This window comes from Pseudorasbora parva, chromosome 15, assembly GCF_024679245.1.
Source record: "Pseudorasbora parva isolate DD20220531a chromosome 15, ASM2467924v1, whole genome shotgun sequence".
NCBI lineage: Eukaryota > Metazoa > Chordata > Actinopteri > Cypriniformes > Gobionidae > Pseudorasbora > Pseudorasbora parva.
Window position 1 is genome coordinate 10631631 of NC_090186.1, and position 16301 is coordinate 10647931.

The window sequence follows — 16301 nt, forward strand, 5'->3', positions numbered from 1 at the left end:
ATTTTGGTTTTATTAGTTTATTTTTTATCTATTTACCTTTTTTAGATTTTGAAAGATAATAAAGATATAGTTTGAAAAGTGAGATCTCTGATTATAGTTCTTGAAAACCAAAAAGTTAGTGCTTATAGTCCTTGAAAGTCCTGAAATTTCATTTTACAGAATCTGTATAAACCCGGTATTGTGCAATATTTTTCCCTAATATATGTGCAATATATTATTGTTTCCTATAATAATATATATTTAAATGTAATTTATTCCTGTGACGGTGAAGCTGAATCTTCAGACGCCATTGTTCCAGTTTCTTTGAATATAAAGTTTAACAATATAAAATTTAACAAGAACAGCATTTATGACACTATAAGTGCCTTTGTCACTTTTGAAAAAGAAAAAAATAACTACTGAAGCCAAACTTTTTAACAGTAGTGCAAGTAAAGGATATTCTATATAATCTATTTATTATAATCTTTCACTATCACAAAATAAACTCAGACATGATGATATTAAGTAGTATTTTTCATTTGCCTGACATTTGTTTCTTTTCCTCAGAGACGAGGAATTCTCTGTAAGCTCTGTTTTGGCATCTGATGTGATCCATGCCAGTCGTAAAGACATTCCCTGCATTTTCCGGGTATGCTCTAAAATGTGTGGTGCTTTTTAAATACTCCATTGCCATGTTTGCCTAATGATGCATCATGATAATTTTCAATATTTGTCCTGAACTGCGCAGGTATCATCATCCACTCTGAATTCTCCGGTCCGACCGGTGCCTCTGCTGGTGTTAGCCGAGAGCGAGGCAGAGAAGAGGAAGTGGGTGGGCATCCTAGAGGGCCTGCAGAACATCCTGGCCAAGAACCGCCTAAAGAACCGCGTTGTGCATGTCCTGCACGAGGCCTATGACAGCAGCCTGCCTGCCATCAAAACTACACTCTCTGCTGCTATCCTAGGTGAGTACGGTGTTAGGGAGGCGGGGATGTTAACCTCTGGGATTCCAACTAAGTCAAACGGATCAATGTAATGTACCACTTTCACCCATTTTTAAAAGAGGATAATACTTTTCACATAATGTATTTGAATTTGTATATGTGAGACTATTTATATTTAGTGATATAACCAATGTACTCCACAAAAATGCAGCTTTTTTTTGTCCTTTAATCAGAGGTGGACAAAGTGCACTTCATTTTTTTGAGTAAAAGTAACAGTACTATTCATCAAATTTTACTCTGTTACAAGTGAAAGTTGTAAAGACAGATTTAAATTAATTTAAAAGTACAGATGTATTTGTTTTTAAAAGTACAATTTAAAAGAAAATTGCCTTTTTTTTATATCAATGCATTATTTTATTATTGTTGTATAAATGCACACTATACCATCATAGTTTAAGCCAGTCAGTGATGCTCCATCTGACATACTAGCATACGACTACCTTAAACTCATTTAAATACTTAAAAGTTACAAAGCTCTTTACAAAGCTGCTGTCACTTTAAGGCCGAATGCACAAATCCTATACACGGATACACATCTGATATTCTCCACAACTGTTATGTTCACTTAAGACATAATCAACTTTGTTTGTGAGATTACTCCGCGACCGATTGACATCCGTCTTCCTCCATTGCTATAAACTAAAAATCAATGTTCAAAAAATGCTGTGAAAATCATTGAACTTCACGTGACCCTACAAGAGTGATTTCTGAAAGGCTTTCTGCAAAAACCCAAACACCTTTTAAAGAAAACAAATCATCCACTGACTTTCAAAGCTGCTACAGAAACGACTTTTGACTTTGAGGACCTTGATAGAAATGTAGTGGAGTAAAAAGTACAATATTTGTCTTTCAAATGTAGTGAAGTTAGTCATTTGTTTCCAGAAAAAATGATACTCAAGTAAAGTACAGGTACTCAAAGTGTGCTTAAGTACAGTACTCAAGTAAATGTACTTAGTTACAGTCCACCTCTGCCTTTAATACCCCTATTTGGCTCAAAGTGATTTGAGTGATTTTTTTCATGAAGTTAACATGAAATACTTTTCAGAAGTTGTGACATGCTGTATTCCTGTGACATGCTATATTCTTAATCGCTTTAAACAGCATTTCTAATTCTTGTGTAATTATAGCTCATTTCTAATTGAGACTACATATGTATTTATCATATCAAAGGACCATTTTAAATAAACTAGCACACACAAAAAGTGAAAACCTTCTCTTTTTAATGTAAACTTTCACATAGTTTTTTAAGAGCCAATGTTTAGATTGTGCTATAAATTCATTTCATTATGAAGTTATGAAAAGTTTCATTATGATTTTTTTTTCTCTCTCCCATATATGTTTTCCATTTCCTCTATGAAAATATAGATATGCCTGCCATTTACACTTGTGCATTTGGTCATGTTTTCTTGCAATTGTATTCATATTTTAATAGTGACCGCAAGCATTAATATTTTCAGTAATGTGGAATGGACTTTCAATATAGAGGGACAGATCTCACAGGTTTCATTAATAAGATCTTTATTTGTGCTTTGAATAAGAACAGAGTCATGCTTTAGAACAACATGAGATTGAGTAAAATAATTTTCATTTTTGGGTAAACAAACCCTTCACTTATTCTAATTACAATTCGTTTCTGTCTGGCTATTATCTCTACAGATCGAGAACGAATTATTTTGGGGACAGAAGATGGCCTGTTCGTAGTTGAGATCACCAGAGACGGTATGAGAACTCTGTATAACACAAATTTAGTTCTAATCCTTATTCCATTTTCTCTTTAACTGATTTCCCATTATCCTTTTTCAGTCATTGTTCGTGCTGCCGACTGTAAAAGAGTCTGCCAGATTGAGCTCATCCCCAAAGAGAAGATGGTGGCCCTGCTTTCAGGCCGTAACCGTCATGTCCATTTATACCCCTGGGCGGCATTAGAGGGTGCAGAGGGTGGTTTCGACACCAAGCTGACCGATACAAGAGGCTGCCAGGCGATGACCATCGGTACCTTACGCCCCGGTGGCCCAGCGTGTCTCCTAGCAGGCGTGAAGCGCCAGGTCATCTGCTATGAAATCACACGCGCGAAGCCCCATCACCGCAAGCTGTGGGAGGTGCAGGCTCCCGGTATCGCCCAGTGGCTGGGGATTATTCGTGATCGGCTGTGCGTGGGTTACCCGTCAGGCTTTGCTCTGCTGGCCATGCAGGGAGAGTCGTCACCGGTGAGCCTAGTCAGCCCTACAGACCCCTCGCTAGCCTTTTTGGCTCAGCAGCCCCTGGATGCTCTGCACGCTATGGAGGTGGGAGCCAATGAATTGCTGCTGTGCTTCAGTCAGCTAGGAGTGTACGTGGACGCGACTGGACGGCGCTCTCGAACACAGGAGCTGATGTGGCCCGCCACACCACTTGCCTGCAGTAAGCGCTTTTAAAGAGCTTGAGTGGGAAGTGAGAAATAATTGGTCAAAGTATCTAAGCAACGGTGTTTGTTTTCATGTTTTTAGCTCTCCTGAAATTCCTGTGTTTTTCATGTGTAGACTTGGAGGAAGGGAGGAGTAGGAAAGAACAGAGGAGATACAGCAAAGCAGGGAGGAGGTAGAAAAGACAAAGAAGAAAACGGGAGGCTTAAAAGAGAAATAAATGAACAACCAGGGGCCGGATTCATCATTAGTTTAAAAATAAATAAAAAACATCTGTAGTTTTTAAATAGTTCTTTAAAAAAATATGTTTATGAGTTAAATAACAGGAACCAATCAATGCTTTTTTTCGTTGATGTCAAGAAATTTACCAATATTAAAAATTCTATATTATTTTGTCAACAAACAAAATAACACTATAAACTAAAAGCAATCATTTTAAATGAACAAGTGAACTTGAGCATCACAACATTATGCAAAGTATGAAAATTCAGGATATACGATTTGCTAAATATTTTATTTATCAATATTATTCAATAATTAGCATTCTTAACGATTATCTCTAAGTGGTTGTTAGTTTACAACAAAGGAGTGAGATTAGCCTTCATAAGAGAATTTACTTGCTGGTAACCATTTTACGAACTTGTTATTTGACATAGAGGAAACAAAACCAAAAATAGGCAAACGCTAGCAGTTCTTATTGAGGGAGTTAGTGCAAAGAAGAAAATTATTCTTGAGAACCTTGATATTACTCCTTAAAGTAAGAGGCGGCAGTGGGAAAGCTGTGGCCAAGTCTATTAGGGATGTGAGTGGGGGAAAAATGGGCAGCAGTAAACAAAGGACCAGAAAGGTCAAGGGAGCAGATATGGGCAATATTGTTGTATGTAACTAGTATTATACAATGTTGATCCTGATCAACATAAAAATCCAATCAGTCCATTAAAGTGTGAGGTTTAGTTATTTGAAAAGATTTTTCCCACTTATTTTCTTAGGAACGATGTTAAGTAAAATAAGAGGAAGTCATTCATACATCTTTTTAACATTACTTTCTCTTCCACTTTTTTCTTAAGTTGGACAGAATAAAACTGTACTTAATAGGGCTGTGACGGTGGCAGTTTTTCTACCTCAACTGAATGCATTGTAGAATATAAAAAAAATCAAACAAGGCTCCAACATCCATTTTGTAACACGTGCATGTTTTTTATTAAATAAATATCGGTAAACAATTTTATATAATATATATTTTAACATTGTTTACAGATATTTATTTAAATGTTCATATTTGTCTAAAATAATTCTGTATTTTCAGCTTCAGAATCATAAATTTGCATTATTTCATTGTCCTGTGCATTTGGTTACCTGCACCAAGTACAAGCCTATTCATTTCCACCCCCAATGTAATACAAAATTTAGCATTTTAATCAACAGTACGTTTTTATTAACCTTTTACTATACGTCTTGACTTGGTAAGGCACATCAAGTTTATTTATAGAGCATTTCACACACCAGTGGTTTTAGTTTTGCTTTCTCCCACAGCGCAAAATCAAACAACCTAAATATCTTGCATCTGTGGAAGATAAAATCCGCTCTTTAGACCTTTTACAATAAGTGCCATCTGAGTGGAACATGATGCATATGCATCTTTTTGGATAAATATTAAATATTATATACAGAGTTTTACGGTATGACAGGCATGTCCTTTGAGAATGGCATCATCAATGATTTGCCTTGGCATTTTTCTGAGGATGAGATCTCAAACCCATATTCATTATTTTCAGGCTCAAACTCGAACTACCTGACGGTGTACAACGATTATGGAGTAGATGTGTTTGACGTCCACACCACAGAATGGGTTCAGACCATCTCATTAAGAAGGGTGAGTGAAGGATCCACATTTTTACGGTTTGTGAAAACAGCATTTAATATCATTTCAGTTGTAACAATTTGTATGTATGAAAAAAGCTGATCTGACTTTAAAATGTGTCTGTAGATTCGGCCACTGAATGTGGAGGGCAGTCTGAACCTGTTGGGCTCTGAGCAGCCCCGCCTCATCTACTTCAGCAACAACTCCTCAGGTCTGATCCCACCCCACACACTCTTCACCATGTCAGCACACATCTCCCACACATTGATCCTTGTGTGCTTCGGCTGAGGCTGAGTTTCTTTTTCTTGCTTAATGTAGCGAGAGTCTGTGATCACAGTGGTTACCCTGTGATCACAATGGTCCACCTGTGAAGAAATGTGTCCTCCACAAAGTGATGTCAATCACTCCCGCCTACACTGACACACACGCATATAAATGCTAGCAAGCCCACACATGCTTATAGCTCAGTAGTGGTGAAAATGGTCTTTTGAATCGGTTCACTAGAAAGATTTGTTCTCTGATTCGTTCAGTGGCCCTTTCTGCCAATTACATCATGACAGTAGGTGGTGACAATTCACTTTTAATGTTATGAATTATTGAAATTAGTGTTTTGAGTCACTGAATTATTCACTCAATTGATTTGTTAAAAAACATTAATCTATTCGTAAATCTTGGAATGGATGTCTTGTTCAGTGCCTTTCTGAGTCTAATTCTTAGTGAAGGGGACTTATTTGTTCAGTACGGGTAACTACTGAAATAGTTCTTCACAGCCAACTCTAGAATGTTCTTGGCTCTTTTAATTCATAGTTTTCATGTGACGTCACATACTTATAGAAAGCCCACCTAGTGGGAAAAACAAGGCTTCCCTCCGTTGACTGCCAGTCATTTTTTCAAGTACCAGGTTTCAAGTAGTAATGTAGTAAGACCACGATTATTAAAAGATTAAATTTAAAATACATTTTATGGATGATGTACACCGTATACAGGTGAGCAGATTAACCCTGAATAAACATTTTTGTTTTTCTTCTTTTGAGATGGAAAATTGACATTCCTGTGCTGCAGTTCACTGGATGTTTTGCCCTCCAGCTCTCTGCGCCAGTCATGTGACTCAAAACTATGAATAGTCATACTTTGAAATCTCTCCTTTGTGAAGTTTTCCTGCCTTCAGTGAAAAAGATTTGATTTTGTTCACTTCCTAAATTTGTTCAATGATTGACTGTTTATAATTAATGAGATTAATTTACAAGATTTGTATAAAAACACTGATTGTGAGTCACTAAATAGATGTGAATGGGAACGTTCACTTGTTCATTTACAAGATTTGTTCAAAAACAGTGATTCGTAAAAAAAACTGATCCATAAGAGCAGCCCAGGTAGTAATATATATACGGCTATACCCTCTGTGTTCCATTTACAGTTCACTTCCTACCCACTCTGGCAGATTGCCCTCTTGATAAAGACGCTTTTGTTTGGTAAACCAAAATGACCTCATTTGTCACACCTCCTCTAGGCCTGCTGCCAACAAGTTCCAGGATGGCTATAGTTTAGCAATCTTAGTCATTTTTTCCCCCCAACCTCATTCACACTGTTTCCACAGATGGCTGTGACCTAGCAATCCCTGAGACCTCAGACAACAGCAAGAAGCTGATGGTGAGGACACGCAGCAAGAGGAAGTTCCTTTTTAGAGTTCCTGAGGAGGAGCGGCTGCTACAGATAAAGTATGGCGGCTTCAAGTGTGCATATCTCACACTGCTGCACCCCTGCATTTCTCCTAATCCATGTGACATTGTTTCCTTTTCGTTATATAGGGAGAAGCTGAGGGATCCTGAAATGAGATCTAAACTGATCTCCAACCCCACCAACTTCAACCACGTTGCTCACATGGGCCCAGGCGACGGTATGCAGGTCCTCATGGATCTGCCTCTGGTAATAACTTAGTAATAAAATAGCTGGAGCTGATCTCCCGGTTTCCAGATTTGAGCATTTAAATGTATAAACACACCTGGTGCTAAAAGCTTAGGACCTTGCTCAGAGAAACACAGATGCCACTGTCACACCTGCATGGTGCGACCCATCAGCTGAAGAGTTTTTGAAATCTTGGTCCTGCCAATACCAGTGTCAACAATGTACCTTTGAGCCCAGGTTTTTATAAGACAGTATATTTTTAAAGCAGCAGATAACTTTTGCTCTCGGGGTCCCCCTACAGTTGGGAAAAAATATTGTCCTCTACTACTGTCGTAAACTCTGTCATCCTACAAATAGCACGTGCATTTGTTGATAACCATAATGGCCCTGAACTAGTAATGAGCGGTTCGTCTCATAACCCGCGGACCCTGTATGTCTATTTAATGGGCGGGTTGTAAAAATGTATACAGTGGTGCGGGCGGGCCAATTAATTTCATAAAAGCGGGACCCGCATGTTGGAAAAAAGCTGACCCGCGTATCACTAACAGATACCCTAAACACTACATGCAACCTGAGTTCACAAATGTTTTACCATGTCATATGAATATAATTGAATGGGTTTTATTTTTTTCAAACGCCAAATGATCGCGATGCTCACGTTTACAAGCCGATACAGACCCCATCAGGCTATGGCAGACGTGTCATTCAACCTATTGTAAGTCGATGTATCATCCAAAGAGTCTTGAAAATATATTATGAAGGTTGAAAAGTTAACTAGTGCTGCTTTAAACTCAGCTGCCTGAGTTTCCTTCCGACTCTTTTAGGCGTTTCACCAATCTGACACATCCAGTTCAGGTCATGGAGCCGCTACTAATGAGACAGTACTTGAAACAGGTGTGTTTCGCTATGCGGTCCCCAGGAGCAAAATTAACCAAACACCATTCCAGTTAGGTCAGGAGAAATCAGAGACCCACATTTTATTTAGACCATTTTCATTTTTATTCATACCATGGAACAGAACATATATACTTTGTTATTTTCTTTATTTTTTTGTACTATTCAACATTGCTACATCACAAAACTTAAAGGACAGCCATTGCAGTCTGATTACAGATTCTGAACAAATGATTCGTTCTTCTTAGTGAATTAAAAGCATACAGCCTGTCCAGCTCAGTCCAAACGATTCCCAAGCGAATTGCTCTTATCAGCATGTTCTTTTTAGGGAATTTAACTTTTTACGTTGAGACATGCATCAGTCTGCTAATTAACTGGTTGTTGAGTGACAGTGTAGGTGAAGATACGCACTTCTTTTTAAAGTTTTTTTTAAAATATAATGTGTGTGTGAGTGTGTATAGTAAAAATAGATTGAGCTTTATTTAATAGTTCTGTTATTCTTGTATTATTGTATTGCTTATAAAGGCCATTTAGTGGACCGCAATCATGCCGCCTCAGAAAAACGTTTTATTAAAAATGGTCACAGCTTATGGTTTTCGAGGACAACTGATTATGCAGTTGATTCACTATAAGCTGTTTTTTAAATTGGCCTCCTAAATGAGAAAATCAGGTAAACTTTCAGGTTTGAGCGCTTAATGAGCAGCACAAGGCGGTTTTAAAGGGTTCGTTCACCCAAAAATTTAAATTGTCTTAAATTGCTCACTCTCATGCCGCGCCAAACCTTTAATACCTTCGTTCATCTTCAGAACATACATTTTTGATGAAACCCGAGAGCTTTCTGACCCCACATAGACAGCAACTACATTACCCACATTATCACTACTTTCAAGGCCCAGAAAGTTAGTAGACATTGTTAAAATAGTCCATGTGACTCCTCCCGTGGTTCAACCTTAATGTTATGAAGCGACGAGAATACTTTTTATAATAACAAACAAAAATAACTGTATTCAACAATTTCTTCTGTCTGTGTCAGACTTCTACACTGTTGACATAGTAAACACAGTGCAGGCCTTCCCTTTGTTCTACATCAGAACGCCAGCTCTGTATTGGCCGACGCCTCACCTGAGCACTACGACTTGTGCGGGATGCTGATGCAGGAGACTGACACAGAAGAGAAGAAATTGTTGAATAAATTAGTTATTTTTGCTTTTGACAAATGTTTCTTGTCGCTTCATAACATTCTATTTTTACGATGTCTTTACTACCTTTCTGGGATATGTAAGTGGTAACGTGGCTGTCTATGTGGAATCAGAAAGCTCTACGATTTCATCAAAAATATCTTCATTTGTGTTCTGAAGATGAACGAAGGTCTTACGGGTTTGAAACAATTAATGACCAACCCTATTAATAAATGAGTCTCTGCTGGTCAAATTGAGTCTTGCTCTTCAGTGGTAGAGTTTTGCACAGTTGGGTTTGTGATCATTTTCAGAAGTGCTGTTTGGACTCGCCATTTGATTTCCAGGGTTTTATTACTCATCCTAACATCCTTTTCTTTCATTTTACTGCACAGCGCCAAAATCTTTCCCTACTCTCTGCATGTTTCTTCTTCAAAGCCAGCCAGCCAGCCCCACTCTTCCACCCTCACACCCTTTTCTCTGTCTCTCTTTCCTGTTCATGTCTCTCCTTCTGTTTTCGCTCTGGTCGTGGATTCGCTCTGTCCTCTGGTTGCCGTGGCAGCAGCAGAGCGAGACTCCCTCCCCCTCATCCTCTCGCCACCATGCCCTGATCTCCCCTCCGACCAACTTTGAGCACGTCTATCACATGAGTACCGTCTCTGCCGGGCTCTATCTGCAGAAAGAGCCTTCTTCCCAGCAGAGCCTACTTCAGTTCTCCTCTTCCTCCTCCTCTCCTTCCACATCCTCCCTGGGAAGGGTAGGCTAGCAACACCCCTCCCCTCCCCACCCCACTTCCTCTTCCCTCCCATTCCCCATACCCTCCAGGCCCTGGACTTCCTTTCCTCCCTCTTCTCCTATGTTAAACCATCCCTGTCCTGCTGAACTATTTGTTCGAGCTTGAACTCTGATTGTTTTTTGGGTAGTGAAAATGTTTCAAATGAGCCATTTAAGGAATTGAATGCCACTTAACACTTCGTTTATAATTTGACTACCTATTTTCAGTAAAAAAATGAGCAAAAAATGTTTTTCTGTACTGTTTGCTTAGCAACATGCTAATGTTAAACTTTTTTTAAAGTAAAACATAAACTTATTAAATGTTAGAATACACAGTTTTGAAAAGATTGCTACTAATCGTAAAAATTGTACTTGGAAGGAAACTACAATCGCTCAATAACGTGAAATTGTTTCCAAATCAGGGCTGTTACATTATCAGATTTTCACTACACGATTGTTGAGGCCAAAAGAATTCTCAATAACGTATTATTGCAGTTATTGACAAAACATATGTTCTAACAGCCCTTTCTAAATAATGCTCAAAAATGCCTTTAATTGAGGTTGACTTGTAATTAACACAAAATATTCACAAAAGATGGCTGCATCTGAAATTGCATACTCTCGAGTAAGTACTTTTGAATAAGTAATTACTTCACGACCACTAAAAAAGTATATTCTATGTAGTTATGAATGTAATCTGGACATGCTATGTTCACCAATTTGCCCTTATCATGTGACCTACCACTACCAGCATCAGTTGCATCGTGTCACTGCCATTCACAAATTCTCTTCCTTGGCCTCATGGGCTAGCCTAGAAATCTAGCCGCACACTAGCAGCAGCAAATCTAATTTGCAGCCTGTGTAGTCTAGCAACTCTTCGTTGGATTGAGAGCTAGAAAAAAACAAACTCTGGTCAGGCCAATCACATCGTCTATAGAGTCGGCGGGCAGCCTTAACATAATGACGGCAGAGTTGTGGCGGTTCTGTGTGCTACTTGTAAACAAAGAAGCTGGCGAACAGCAGTCTTTCGAATCATGACTCTGGAAGACTTGGAGTTAAGCTTTTCTTTGAGAAAAGAACAGAGAACGGCACTGAACTCATTCTTAAGAAGGGAAGATGTGTTAGGAGTTTCGTCGACCAGATAGTCGGAGGGCGAAAGTTAAATCTGTCAACTAGCTCCGCTTCATCTTCTTCAATGCTCTGGTTGGTTGTAGCGCTATCCTATCGCGTGCAGAGGGAGTTTGAAAGACAACCGTTTATCCCGCCCCTCGGATTGAGCTGTCAATGTTGAGTTTCCAGACCAAACATCTTGATGTGGGTCTGGCTTGTCAGGCTACTCATGGGCATAAACTGTAAAAAAAAAATAAAAAATAAAAAAACGTTAAAGAAAATTTTCTTATCTTTTTTCTAGGGCCGGGACTCGATTAAAAAAATTAATCTAATTAATTAGAGGCTTTGTAATTAATTAATCGAAATTATTCGCATTTTAATTGCATATAAATATTTGGCCTGAGAACAGTGAGAAATAACGTCATTTTTCACATTGATTTTTAGTATACCTTTGAATAATGACTGAATACATAAGCTTAATCAACAAAATATTGTTTATTTATTTCAGTCCAGCAGACCAGTGCAATGTTTGCCATTAAGTGTAGCAAAAGCATATTTGTGATATTTGAGGCTCGATGTGCTGCGGTGATACGCAAATTCCTTATTGTAAAGCTTGCACACAACCTTGCTCTTGTCGACGCTTCCATCCTTTCGTTTTTTTAAAACAAAATTTCCCATCCACGGGGCCAAGCAAAGCGGTCTCATCAGCTTCTTCATTCATGTGTTGTTGTCGTGACTCGTCTCATGAACCATTCATGAACGCGAGTTGGTGTTCCAGTATAATCGGTCCGTCGAAACTCATTCATTGAAAAACGTTCCGCGGTGCAAAAATAAGTGTGGTTAAAATTATGTATTTTTTGCGTAATTAATCTTAATTAACGCTTTAAAGTCCTGTAATTAATTAATCTTAATTAACGTGTTAAAGTCCCAGCCCTACTTTTTTCTTATGATTGGTCTTAAGATCAAATTTAAGAGGTATTCTTATTCACGAAAAGAATGTTCTTAAAAATCATTGTAAATAACTTCTTAAAGTTAGGATAACCTCCAACCTATCTTAAATACCCAAATGTAAGATGTTTAATAATTTATTGGGTTGTTTCAGATATTATACAACATAGCTAGCTAAATATAATATTTATAACTAATAGTACCATATGGAAGAGTATAAAACCAGCAAAGCACGCACCAACCAGCAAGACAATATTGGACGAGAAACTCCACGTAATTTAAAAATACTGCTGTTATTGTGACACAAATGGTAGTTTTAAGACTTTTTCAGGCTTGAATGTACTTGTTTAAAGATTAAATATGTGGTTTATTTATAAAGAGAGCGCCTTTTTGACAATTTTATCTAGCGGTTTTGGAGTTGAGATCCAGGTGGTCAGCGGGTGTTCAGCGCTCGTTAACCCCGCCGAGAGCAGCCTTTCCTCGGCCAGTTCTTCTGACGTCTGCCGCGGGCTTGGATGTCTCTGAGATATGATTCTTCTTGTGTAGATCTAACGACCGATCTTTGGTAACTGAGCAGCATTCTTGATAAACGACTAGGCTCTTATAAAATACAGATTTTACCTACACCGCACATTAAAAACACTGATTTACTCCCGTCAAGCCAGTCACGATGAAAAATAGTCTGCACACTTATGATGATATCTACAGTAATCTGCAGGAAGCCCAAAAAGATGCGCTTTGAGGCGTTTTTCATTCAGTGAGTCTTCAGTAATATCTTTCAATAAAAAAACACCAATAATTTTCTTCTTAAGTAAAAAATTAAGACGTTAAGAAAATATTTGACTTAAGAATTTTTCAAGAATTGCACTTAGGAACATTCAATTTTCTTAAAGCTCTGTCGCCATCTCTGTTCGAAAACTGCAATTGCAGTTATTCTGGAGAATTATCAACTTTACGTGAGTTGTGCCTCGGTCGACACAGCGCGGAGGAATCCAATGTTTAGAGGAGAATGAGCAGCTGTCAGTCACTGTGCTGTTGTGGATACTTTCATTCACAAACACAGACTCTACTGTTTGAAAGTATGACTGACATAATAATGCCATCTGAACACTTAAGTAGCTCATCCACTTTTGTTCTGACCAACTAAGGGGGGAAAAGCATTGCAAAAAATCACAATGATTATATCTGACAATCGTTTATCATATCAACGTCAAACCATGCAAATTAAAAAATTTCGAAATGTTAAGGTTAACACCAGCAATGCATGACTACATTTAATGTCCATTAGGGCTACCAGTAGTTCAGTTTTCATTTCTTTGCAGTGTGGAGTAACGTTAGAGGTGAATTAAAAAAGAATTGATGTTTACCATAACATTCATAAAACAAGAAAGGCACAACAAAGAAAACTCTGTAAGGGAATTAATTATGCAAAAGAAATTGCTACTGTAACATAGACTAATTTAACCATTGAAATGTCTTACCTTTCCAGCAGGAAAAAAAGCTTAAAAACCCTTTCAAAACACGGAGTTCATGCCACCTTTAAAAGCCCTTTTTATCCTTGCTTTTGCATCCGCTCTGAAATGGAGCAATATAACCTGCCAACTGGGACTCCTTTATGTGTACAGATGTGACGCAATGACGCAAAGATATGCTTGAAATTCCCGCAGAAATCCACCAGTACCACTGGAATTAAACACATTGTTACAAGCTTACTGCTGTAAATCGAGCTACAGTAAGCAGATAGTTTTGAACCCCGGGGGTTATGTACTTGCTCAAATTTATTTTGAATAATTTTTATCCCCAAAAAGTTACGGGCAGCAGCTTCCTAACTTCTTTCTTAAGAAGATTTTCGTGAATCCGGAGGAAGTAGAGCTACGATATCAAAACCCTGCCCATACTCCTGCACTATCTGTTAGCTGCAGTCAGAACAACTCATGTTAGTGTGAAATAAACTGTAATGGAAATATACAAATTAAATTTAAGGTTCCAATCTGAAAATCCCAGAAAAAAAATCTGTTGGTGCTTCATTGACAACTGCTCGGAGAAGCTGTCAATCATGACATCACACCCCTCTTTTTATAGCATCAGATCGCTAACTAAAACCAAACTTATTTTAAAAAAACCGGACAATTAACTTATAAAAATAAAAACTACGTAAAATGACATAAACCACCTTGTGAAAAAAGGATTTGAGGTGTAATTTGATTTAGTTTGTCTCGCGTCACATTAGAATACATGAAGGGGCGAGGTTTATGAGCTATACCGGGACCAACCCCCTGGGGGGCTTAAGATCGAGGCGCTTTGGCTTCACTTTTCAGGACGTGCAGAACGCTTGCTCATGGAATAGTAAAGTTTCAATCTTATGCACAGCTCATTTCAGAATCTTGGTGGAAGAAGTAGGTCATCTTTTTGCCTACTCTTTTATGAGTACTATGAATTTGGGACACACTACTTGTGTCACATACTAGAAAGCCGAATAAGAGTACGGCAGTGTGCGATTTCGGATGCAGCCAAAATGTTGTCTTTGTGCATTAACCAAAAGTTTGCGTCTTCTAATTTAAGAAGATGTGCAGTCCGTTTACTGTGGCCTACTCGGTTTGTTTGACTTGTTGTATCTCTGCTGCAGAGTGTGATGCCCTCTTCTCAGGACGACCTATCTAAAGACAAGCCACGGCCTCTGTCCAGCATCTCACGGCAACAGAGGAGTAAGACCCACATCACCCGCACTGCCTCAGGTGGGTGTCGTTCCTTAAACACACACAGACCAGCACAGACAAGACAATACACACCGGCTTACCCTTCTGTATGCCTGAAATGTGTACTTTGTTTAAAGGAGGAGGAGATTTTGGAGGAGCAGGGTCATCTCGCAGTATTTCTGATCAAGATCAAGACTATGAGAGAGAGGTAAGAACATCTGTCATCTACCTTAATGACCTCCCCCGTGATTGTCAAATATGGTTTTATTTCACTCGCTGCTCGAGAGGACATGATGGATGGTTAGAGGAGCTTTGAAGTGCTTTCGTCTACTGAGCCAGTTTCCTTGTGTCCTGATTTTGTGGTCTGTAATAACTCTGCCCCAGTTCTCACAGTAATACATACTACAGCTGTAAAACGGTGTTATTTTAATAGTATTTATGTACTTTTATTTTATTTGTTTAATATTTTGAATTGGCTTTGATTTTTTTTTTTGATAAATTTTTGTATAAGATTGTCATTTTATTATCTGCTTAATTTATTTATTTATTTAGCTTTAATTTATTTTATTTCAGTTTTATTTTTAGTAGTCATAATATTTCAACTTAATTCTACTTCAAGCTTTGCCATTTTTATAATTTTTTCTTCTCAAATTTCTGTTCAACTATTTATTTAGGTTTTAGTGGTCTAAGTAACTTTTTGTAACTTTAAAGTTTTTCATTTAATATTTATATTTTATATTTTATTTATTTTTTAGTTTTAGTTAAAGGGGAAGTTTACCAAAAAATTACCATCCCTTAAGTCATCCTAGGTGTATTTGGCATTCTTCTTTCAGACAAATACAATCAGAGTTATATTGAAATATGTCATGGCTCTTCCAATCATTATAATGGCAGTGAATGGTGCATCCATCCATTTCAAAATTAATCCATACGGCTCCGGGGGGTTAATAAAGGCCTTCTGAAGTGAATCGATAAGTATATGTAAGAAAAATATCCATATTTAACACATTATAAAGTAAAATATCTAGCTTCCTGTAAGTTGATTATGGAAGGTGGTTCGCCGGTAGCTAGATATTTTATATATTACAAAATCGAAACACACAACACAACGAAATGGCCACAACACAACGGAATTGCCACAACACAACGGATTTAAACCACAACAAAACGGAATTAAACCACAACACAACGAAATCACCACAACATATCTGAATTAAACCACAACACAACGAAATCACAACACAACGGAATTAAACCACAACACAAAGAAATCGACACAACAAAATGGAATTAAACCACAACACAATGGAATTAAACCATAACACAACTTAATTAAACCACAACAGAATTAAACCAAAACTCCGCGGAATTAAACCACAACACAACTTAATTAAACCACAACAGAATTAAACCAAAACTCCGCGGAATTAAACCACAACACAACGGAATTAAACCACAACACAACTTAATTAAACCACAACAGAATTAAACCACAACACAACGGAATTAAACCAAAACTCAGCGGAATTAAACCACAACACAACAGAGTTAAA

General features: G+C 37.9%; 1 protein-coding gene across 7 annotated transcripts in view; it reads left to right on the top strand.

Moving 5' to 3' along the window:
• The window catches only part of cdc42bpb (CDC42 binding protein kinase beta (DMPK-like)), a 100962-nt gene that overhangs the window by 82336 nt on the left and 2325 nt on the right, over positions 1 to 16301 (top strand). For 3 of the 7 annotated variants that reach the window (XM_067417093.1, XM_067417095.1, XM_067417096.1), the window contains 11 exons: positions 547 to 628; positions 728 to 944; positions 2640 to 2702; positions 2787 to 3383; positions 5161 to 5258; positions 5373 to 5457; positions 6844 to 6964; positions 7055 to 7172; positions 9783 to 9977; positions 14679 to 14787; positions 14886 to 14956. In XM_067417093.1, the coding sequence (XP_067273194.1) occupies positions 547 to 628; positions 728 to 944; positions 2640 to 2702; positions 2787 to 3383; positions 5161 to 5258; positions 5373 to 5457; positions 6844 to 6964; positions 7055 to 7172; positions 9783 to 9977; positions 14679 to 14787; positions 14886 to 14956 (1756 nt within the window). The remainder of the gene's footprint in view (positions 1 to 546; positions 629 to 727; positions 945 to 2639; positions 2703 to 2786; positions 3384 to 5160; positions 5259 to 5372; positions 5458 to 6843; positions 6965 to 7054; positions 7173 to 9782; positions 9978 to 14678; positions 14788 to 14885; positions 14957 to 16301) is intronic. The other 4 variants (XM_067417094.1, XM_067417097.1, XM_067417098.1 and 1 more) reach the window with 2 other exon arrangements.